General features: G+C 45.7%; 1 protein-coding gene across 1 annotated transcript in view; it reads left to right on the top strand.

Annotated features, from left to right (window-relative positions):
• Window positions 1-8,352: 8,352 nt before the first annotated feature.
• Window positions 8,353-9,478, top strand: part of Rft1 (RFT1 homolog) — a 43,021-nt gene continuing 41,895 nt past the window's right edge. Inside the window, exon 1 of the mRNA XM_057770875.1 lies at window positions 8,353-8,464. Within this exon, the coding sequence (XP_057626858.1) occupies window positions 8,402-8,464 (63 nt within the window). The 5' untranslated portion in view covers window positions 8,353-8,401. The remainder of the gene's footprint in view (window positions 8,465-9,478) is intronic.

Genomic DNA, 9,478 nt, shown 5'->3' with positions numbered 1-9,478 from the left:
GATAACTCAGCAGGGAAATCACTTGCCACTCAGACTTAAGAATTTGGATCCCCGGGCTGGAGAGATGGCTCAGAGGTTAAGAGCATTGCCTGCTCTTCCAAAGGTCCTGAGTTCAATTCCCAGCAACCACATGGTGGCTCACAACCATCTGTAATGGGGTCTGGTGCCCTCTTCTGGCCTGCAGGCATACACACAGACAGAATATTGTATATATAATAAATAAATAAATATTAAAAAAAATAAAAAAAAAAAAAGAATTTGGATCCCCAAAAACTACAAAAAAGTCAGGTGGGTGTAGTGACTGCCTGAAAGACAGCACCAGAGCAAGCAGGTTAGTAAGACTCTGAAACAGAACTCTGGGCTCAGCAAGAGACACTGTTTCAATACACAAGGTGGCAAGCAATCGAGAAAAAAACCCTACCTCAGGCCTCCACACGCACTCAAACACGGAAGCTCATACACACAGGTAAGTGTCCACACACACATGTGTATAGAGAAATAGTGAGGATTGGCAAGGTTGTGAAGAAACTGGAGACCTTATGCACTGTGAAGAGCAATTTAAAATTGTACAGCCACTGTGGAAAACAGCCTGGCAGCCCCCTCAATGGTAATGTGAGTTCCCACAAGACCTGACTATCCACTTCTAGAAAACTGAACACAGATGTCCACATGAAAACGTGTACACAGGAATTCATAACACAACATTATTCATTACAGTAAAAAAAAAAGTGGAAACAACAAACATGTCCATCAACCACAGATGTGGATGAGCCATACAAAAATTATATGCCAGCAAAGAAAACCTGAGAAAGAACAAGAGACAGAAAGAGAAGGAAGGAGGGAGGGAGCAAAAGAGAAAGGAAAGGCCAGTTTAAAGAATCTTTACCGGCCTAGTTTGATGGTGCATATCTTTAACCCCAGAACTTGAAAGTCAGAGGTGGGGGATCTCTGAGTTCAAAGGCATTCTGTTCCACATAGTGAGCTCCGGGGCTACATACGGAGACCCTGTCTCAAAAAATAATTTTATGGGAGTGGAACACAGAGGTTCAAAAATAGTGATTGTCTTTCATTGTGCATGGGAGGAAATAACGTCAGTCCTGTTGATGTAAAATATGACAAAAATGATAGCCATCATTTGTATTTGCTGAGCATGTTCATTCTTAGTGCCTAGTGATGTAGGAGTTTCCACCGTGATCCACGTGGCAGGTTTTACTACCTCTTCCATTTTGTAGACCACGAAACAGTGGCCAGAGGCAAAATGGCTTGCCCGAGGAGCATCTAAGTTTGGATCAGTTCATCTTCAAAGCTAAAAAAAAAAAAAAAAAAAAAAAAAAAAAAAAAAAAAAAAAATGGTCTGTGTTACCTGCCTGTCTTGATTCTTGATTTCACATGAGAGATAAAAGACAGACAGGAATGCAAGTTGCTGCTCCAGGCTATCAGGGCCTGGGACAGAAGCACCAGGTTCCTGACTGGGTATTTCCAAGGATATACCTCAGCTGGTAGAGTGCTGGACCAGTATGATAGAGCGTTGTGCTCAATCCTCAGCAAGGCATAAACCGGGAGTGACTGGCACCTGTGAGTAGCTTTTGGGAAACTAGTCTGGGAGCATTCGGGCTACTTTCCAGCCAGACTGTGGTTTTAAGGGACAGGGAACTTAGCATGTGCTTAGAAGAGGGGTGGCCTAAACCCTCACCTGTTTCTGACCCAAATTCTTTGGGGTTTTGATATACAAGGGCAACCTCATGTGACCTTTCTATGTGTGTAGGCTTGGGCCTCAAGAACCAAGCCCCACGGGCAGTTCCTTTCCACCCACCCCATGAGGAACTCTGTGCCAGGTCCAGGCCAACCATGAGTAGGCCAGGGACATTTCCTTACCAGGAACTTTTTGAATTCCTAGGAAGTGGATTGACGGAAATGATAAAGGGGAACCTCTAAGTCCCTGCTCAGTCCCAACTCTGCCACCCCTTGGAGCCTCAGTTTTTCATCTGTAAAATGGAAATAATTATATTCTGTAATTAGCCTGCCTTATAAGATTGATGGAAGGATTTATTGAGGTGAATGCAGAAAATGGGGCCTGGATGAAGACCTAGAATCAGAGAAACAAAAACTGACAGACTAGTACACAGTTTGTATACTTTTTCATTTATGAGGCTAGGTCTTGACATGTAGCCCAGGCTGGCCTTGAACTCTTGAAGATCCTGCCTCGGCTTCCTACATGCTAAAATTGCAGATGCATACCACTGCTTTGTGAGCTTGCAGGCATGCTCAGCCCCACATCCATACACAATGCTTATCTTCATACTTCCTCATACTACATGAATGTGATCTGACTTTCACATCCACAGACAAACTCACCAGTATGTTTATTCATACATGTGCACATATCTACCCCCACACACTGTTTCAAAGCAGATTCTGGTAAGAAGACCAAGAAAATTCACACTGACCTTGTGCCCATTCATAAACACCTGGTGACTGGCTTTATTTATTTATTTATTTATTTTATTTATTGAGACAGGGTTTCTCTGGGTAGCCTTGACTGTCCTGTAACTCACTTTGTAGACCAAGTTGGCCTCAGATTCACAGAGATCCACCTGCTTCTGCCTCCTGGGTGCTGGGATTAAAGGTGTGCATCACCACGCTGGGCTGACAGCTTCATTTATTTATGCATTTTATGTTTATGGGTACTTTGTCCGCACGTACATCTGCACATGAGAAGAAGGCTTCAGACAATTGTGAGCTGTTATGTGGGTGCTGGGAATTGAACTAAGGACCTTAGAAAGTGCAGTGAGTGAGTGCTCTTAACCTCTGAACCATCTTTCCAGCCCTGATTTTGTTTTTTTGAGACAGGCTCTCACTATACAACTCAGGCTGCTTCAAACACACAGCAAGTCCTCCTACCTTACCCTCCTGACTCCGGAGATTACAAATGTCACCATCATGCCCTTAGTCTGTATTCATTCACACGCTGTGTTCACCGCCATGGACTTGCTGTTCTCAGGGCTGCCAGCTCAACACTGGCCACAGGCTGGTGGGTTCAAGAATTCTGCCCCAAAGATAGCCACAGCCTACTCCTGGGTCCACCCACAGACTCAGCAAGTACCCTCCTCTGGGCTTCACTGGCTCTGCTTTCTCTGCCCTAATGTGCTTCTGTTTGATCAGTCCCTCTTATCCTTCAAAACATCCCCTAAAGGGACTCCTCTTAGCTGCTTCAGCCGGAAGCACACTCCCATCCCTACTTTCCCTTGCAACTTTTCAGCGCCTCAACCTGCTTACTCTCATGCTGGGTTCTTCCCACGAGAGAGCCCTGAACCCAGAGAGGGCTCATTTGCTCTAGTGCCCCTTCCAACGCCCAGCTCAGAGCACTGGATTGGGAATGAGTCGTATCAATACCGTGGATATTGCAGGCTACTCTGCACAGATCAGTGCTCAGAGGAGTCAGGTAAAGCCAGGGTCTTGTGACTGCCTTCCAAGCTTCTCACACCATTCTATAGAAGACCTGGGGTCCAGGGACTGTTGTGTGCATAATTCCTGACACGGATGTTCTCCAAGACTCTCACTAGGCACTGTCTCTAGATGCTGATGTCCTGACCACTAGCCCTGGGAGCATGGCCTATTGGAGGGGTAAACAAGTTCAGGACAGACCTCAGGGCTCGCTTTAACCTGTGGGCAGACAGTTACTTCAGCCCACTATGGCAGACAGATTTCTTTTTTTTTTTTTTTTTTTTTTTTTTTGGTTTTTCGAGACAGGGTTTCTCTGTGGTTTTGGAGCCTGTCCTGGAACTAGCTCTTGTAGACCAGGCTGGTCTCGAACTCACAGAGATCCGCCTGCCTCTGCCTCCCGAGTGCTGGGATTAAAGGCGTGCGCCACCACCGCCCGGCTCAGACAGATTTCTTAAGGTGCCTGAAGATCCACCCTCAGGTAGTGCCAGAGTTTTGTCCAGGGCATCATAACCAATCAAGGTAACATAGAAAGTTCCAGGCCATCCTGGGCTACAGAGTGAGACTCTGTACCAAAGGCAAAATAATCATACAAACACCACAAAAACCAATACAGAGCCAGTTAGTGGTGGTGCACACCTTTAATCCCTGTACTTGGGAGGCAGAAGCAGGTGGATTTCTGTGAGTTCGAGGCCACCCTGGTCTATAGAGCAAGTTCCAGGACAGGCTCCAAAGATACATAGAGAAACCCTGTCTCGAAAAACCAAACCAAACCAAACCAAAACAACAAACAAACAAACAAACAAACAATGCAGATTCCAGAACCCTTCTGAATCATGGCTGCTGAGGTGGAACCCAGGGATCAGGAGTGACAATGGGTCAGTCCTCTGGTGTAGTCTTGATTATGGAACTGACCATCACACCGCCCAGTTCACATTCTGGCATTTCCAATCACTGCTCCTCAAACAAGTCTGCTTCCTGGTCTGTAAGACAGAGGAGACAACAGTTCTGTTGGACTGCTAGAAGAGTTCAGTGAGATCATGAAAATACAGGAGCCAGCACCCTGCTTTGCAGACCCAACAATGTGGATCTGTTATGATCGCAGCAGCCTTCTCATGACCCGGGACTTTCAAGTGAGAAGCAGAGTGTTGACATTTTATTTCAAGGAAGAAACCTGTTGAAGGTTTTCTGGACAGATCTTGTTCTAGGAAAGCCCTTGCCCAGCAAGTCATGCCCCCTAGTGGCTGTTATGTGGGAACACGCCACTCAGTTGAGGCCCAGGGCTTGGCTTGCCATAGCCTTTATTCTGCCTTCTTGCCCATTGGCAGCCTCCCATCCTACCCCATTGTCCTGGAAGTCTAACTGGCTTAGCACCCTGGCACCTCCTACCAGTTTAGTAATGAAATTGGAGACTCAGATCATCTTTCCCTGGCAGGGAGGTCGCCTGGCACAGAGTCAAGTGGAAGGGAGGATACCTGAGGAAGACAGTTCCTTAGTGGCCACCGTTTACAGTCTCAAATTCTCAAGGAGTCTGTTTTACTCTTTTATGACTGATTCTTATTTGGGATTTTGTGACTTTTTGTAGCGGCGTTTCAGTTGTATTGTAACAAATAAGCCTGCCTGAAGATCTGAGAGTACAATAGCCTCATTGGTCAGCTTTACAGACTAAGGTGTAATATGTACCTTTAACCCCAGTAGCCACACTAGTTGATAGAAACCGGGATGTGCACACCTTTAATTCCAGCCCTAGAGAGGATTGATTATAAAATGGGAGGAAACAACTCTCAACACACAGTCTCATTCTGAGATTCCTGGAGGCAGGATCACCATTTCGGACTGAGGTTGAAGTAGGCCAAACTTGACGGCTAAAATTCTTTCACCTACCTTAACAGGACAAGTGATATCTATATTTATGTCTACATCCATACCCTGATTGATGTCATAGATTCTGAGGCTTAAATCCAGGCCTTCACACATGCTAGGCAGCCACTGCACTCTCAGATCTTCAGGCAGGCTTTCTTTGTTTTTTTTTTTATTTTTTTATTTTTTATTTATTTATTTTTTTTTTTGGTTTTTCGAGACAGGGTTTCTCTGTGGTTTTGGAGCCTGTCCTGGAACTAGCTCTTGTAGACCAGGCTGGTCTCGAACTCACAGAGATCCGCCTGCCTCTGCCTCCCGAGTGCTGGGATTAAAGGCGTGTGCCACCATCGCCCGGCTGCAGGCTTTCTTTGTTACAACTGAAATGCCACTACAAAAAGCTATAAAGCCAATCCTAGTATTTCCACATAAAACAATCAGCACATAGAGGGTCACCCAGTTAGCGAGTGGCAGGATGAGGATTCGAGGATAAGTCTGTCTGATGGTCAAAACCTCACGTTCAGAGTCTCAACACTCAACTGAGTTCATTTCCGCTAGGAAGATGAGCACAGAGAGGCGTTGAGCCGTGCAGTTCGGCTGTGGCAGCAGCAGTGACGTGCCAGGAGGCATTTATGAGAACTTAGGTGATGTTCTCTGTCAGCACTGTAGGACACAAGTCCTGCTGGGCTGACTCCTGCCTGCTTGACGCTCCCAGGCTAGTTAAATAGAGATGCATATTTTCATCTCTTCACTGTAGTACAGACCACGCAAAGATCCAGACAAGAGTACAAAGTGCTTGAAGGCACTGTCATTGTCAGTTTGAGCTGATGTCACAAAATATCACAGACTGCGATGCTTAAGTGACAGAAATTGACTCCTCCAATTCTGGAACCTAGACATCCATGATCAGGGTGCCAGCCAGTTTGGTTCTGGTGAGGGGGTCTCTTCATGGTGTGTAGATAGCCACCTTCTTTCTGTATCCTCTCTCAGGAACAGAGAAACTCCAAGGTGCTGAGGGTGAAACCACGTGTTTGCACATGGCAGGCAAGCCCTGTATCTCTGAGTTTTCTTTATATGGCCACTGATCCCACCTTAAAGGCTACATCTTGATGACTTTCCAATGTCACCACATTTACTGTCATTATATGAATGTTGAGGAGCATAGACATTTAGTCCATAGCTAGTACTGGACTGTGGGTAATTAGGGGTCAGGATCAGAAAGGGCAAAAAGCTCTGTCAGGGAACAGATTTAGGCAGAGAAGATGACAGAAACAAAGAAAAACCAGACAAGGCCTCTTTGAGGACTGGTAAGGGTTCCAGGTTTTTCATTTGTTCATTTGTTTTGAGACAGAATTTCATTGTTATCCTGGTTTGTCTGGAACTTGCTGTGTAGGCCAGGCTAGCATCAAACTCACAAAGATTCAGTTGCCTCCTGAGTGTCGTGAATAAGGGCTCCAAACTTGGTGGGGGTCTAGAATGTACTGATAAAGACAGTGATGATGTGAAGGGGGGAAATGAGTTTGTTGAGATCAAGGAAGGCTTAAGAGGTTGGAAAAAGATGATTGTGTATGTTGGGGACTTTGCAAAAAAAAAAAAAAGTCTAAAGTACTTCTAGTGTGTTCTTTGACTCTGATTCATTCTGCCCAGGCCTACGCTGTGTAGATTTGAAAATGGCATTTTATACCCCCAAGGCTTCCTTTCCTTCGCTCTGACAATGGGGCCCAAGCATCAGAGCTTTGGGAAGATTTCTACAAAATTAAATACATGAAAATGTTGTGTCTAACTTTCAGTCTTCAGTTCTTCCTCTGTAAAGTGGGGAGGAGTCCTGTCCAGTCTAACTGGGAAAGGGTGCTGTGACTATATCTGTGTGTGAGCTGATAGCCAGAATCCAGCTATCGAGTCTCTGCTGAGTGCTTTGTCCCCAACACCATTGTTTGTCTTTCTTTGCTTTGTCTGGAGACAGGGTCTTCTGTATTGTAGGCTGGTTAAGGCTAACCTTGAACTTCTGATCCTCCAGCCTTCACCCGGAGCGCTGGATTTCAGGTATACACCACCAGGGTAGGAACATGTGGTGCTGGGATTGAACCTAGAGTTCCGTGAGTGTTAAGTAAGCGCTCTCAGCCTATGATGCCACCTTCCAAGACTGGCACAGTATTTGATTTATTTACAAGAGACATGCACTCATAAAAGAGGGCTGGGACTGTAATCATTGCAGTACAGCATTTGCCTTGCACACATGAAGTCCTAGGGCCAAGCCCCCGTACTAGGAAGTGGGGCAGGGAAGGACATAAACAGGCCACAAAATTGGCTCAGCAAGTTAAGTGCTTGTCCTGTAAGCTTGCCAATCTGAGTTTGATCCCAGAACCCATGCAAAGGTGGATATAACTGACTCCCGAGAGTTGTTCTCTGATATACACACACCTACACTATACAAAAATAAATATTTAATTAGAAAAACAAAACTCAACAAAGAAGATGCCAGCTTGGTGTGGTGATCTATTCCTGTATTCTCATCTCCTGGGCGCTCGAGAGAGGAGGATCAGGAGTTCAAGGCCATCTTAGACTCTGTAAGTGAATTCCAGGCCAGCCTTGGCCATACAGCAAAACCTTCTTTCAAATAAGCGCTGGAATCCTTGGGAGGCAGAGGCAGGTGTATCACTGAGTTAGAGGCAAGCCTGGTCTACATATCGAGTTCCTGGCTAGCCAAAGCTACATAACGAAATCATATAGAAGGGAAAAACAGAAAAACAAAACAAAACAAATCAACACACAAACCAAAAGACAGCAGTTAGGCCTGGGTCACGGCTGCGAGTTCTAGGCCAACATGGACTACAGGGTCCAAAGTTAAACATACTCTCAAAACAACAATAATAGCAAAAAGAAGGAAAAAAAGAAAAGGAAAGAAAAGAAAGAAAAACCAAAACAAAACAAAAGCAAAAAGCGACTAAGACACAGCCTCACAAGATGTTCGGGCGCGTAGCTTCTTGTGCCTCGGCCCCGCGTCAATGCCCCCAATTAGGAGCGCGCCTGTTCGTGACGTCGTCTTCCCGCGACGGAGCGGGCGGAAGGCGCAGTTCCTCCTCTGAGCGGTGGCACTGAGGCTATGGGTAGCCAGGAGGTGCTGGGCCAGGCAGCCCGGCTGGCCTCCTCGAGTCTTCTGCTGCAGGTACTCTGCTGCGCCAACTTCAGCGCCTTGCGGGAAGGCTGTCCTGGTTTCCCGCGCTACCCGGTTCCCCGGGAGTCCACGGCGGCGGGAGGGGCGCCGGGTTAGGAGTCGGAAGACCGCTGTCGGAGTCTTGGAGGAATGACTGCAAACTTGTCATTTTCTTTCTGAAGATTGCATTTCCATGTAGCCGTAGGACACAGTTTAATCAAATGGGAAAGAAAGAGGCTACTTAGGCTCAAGTATCTTACTTTAAGGGGTTCATTTCCTGTGTGTGCCATTCTTGGTTATCAGACACCTTTCAGCAACGCTGATTCGCACTGTTTAGAGAGACCATATGGCCAAGCTAAGACAGGGATCCGGGTTCAGGCAGTACTTGATGCGTGACCCAGGATAAATCACTTCAGCCCCGGAGCCTTAGCTACTTACTGACAGAATGAGAGTAATGGTGTCTAATTCAGAAAGCAATTTGCAAGTATTGCTTGGGATCATTTGAATAAACACACTTAGCACAGCACCTGTATCTTAGTGTGCACTTAATAAACTGCCTCTTCTGTGTGTCTTTGACAGACATTTTTGCCCTTTTTTTTTTCCCCAAATGACACTTGCCAGTTCATTCAAATCAGCGTTTCTCAACCAATGGGTTGTGAACCCTTTGGCAAACTGCTATCTTAAAAGAATATTTACATTGGGATTCATAACAGTAACAAGATTACAATTTTGAAGTAGCAACGAAAATAATTTTATGGTGGGGCGTCACTGCAACATGAACTATATTAAAAGGTTGTTGCTTTAGGAAGGTTGAGAACCACTGATCCGAATAGTATATAAAGATTCTTTCTGTCTGATTAGTCAGTTTTTCTAAGTCAAGTTCCTCATTTTTTCCCAATGCCCTCATTCTGCAACTTGTCAATCCAATTGCACAGAAGTCCAGAATCTCCCTTCACCATTATCTTAGAACAAAGAGGTTAGGAGAGAGAACCTGGCTGAGTTAGACAGGTTAGAGGACTGCTTTTA

Source organism: Chionomys nivalis, chromosome 5, assembly GCF_950005125.1.
Source record: "Chionomys nivalis chromosome 5, mChiNiv1.1, whole genome shotgun sequence".
Taxonomy (NCBI): domain Eukaryota; kingdom Metazoa; phylum Chordata; class Mammalia; order Rodentia; family Cricetidae; genus Chionomys; species Chionomys nivalis.
Note: the sequence above shows the minus strand (reverse complement) of the source record. Positions and strands in the feature narration are given on the sequence as shown.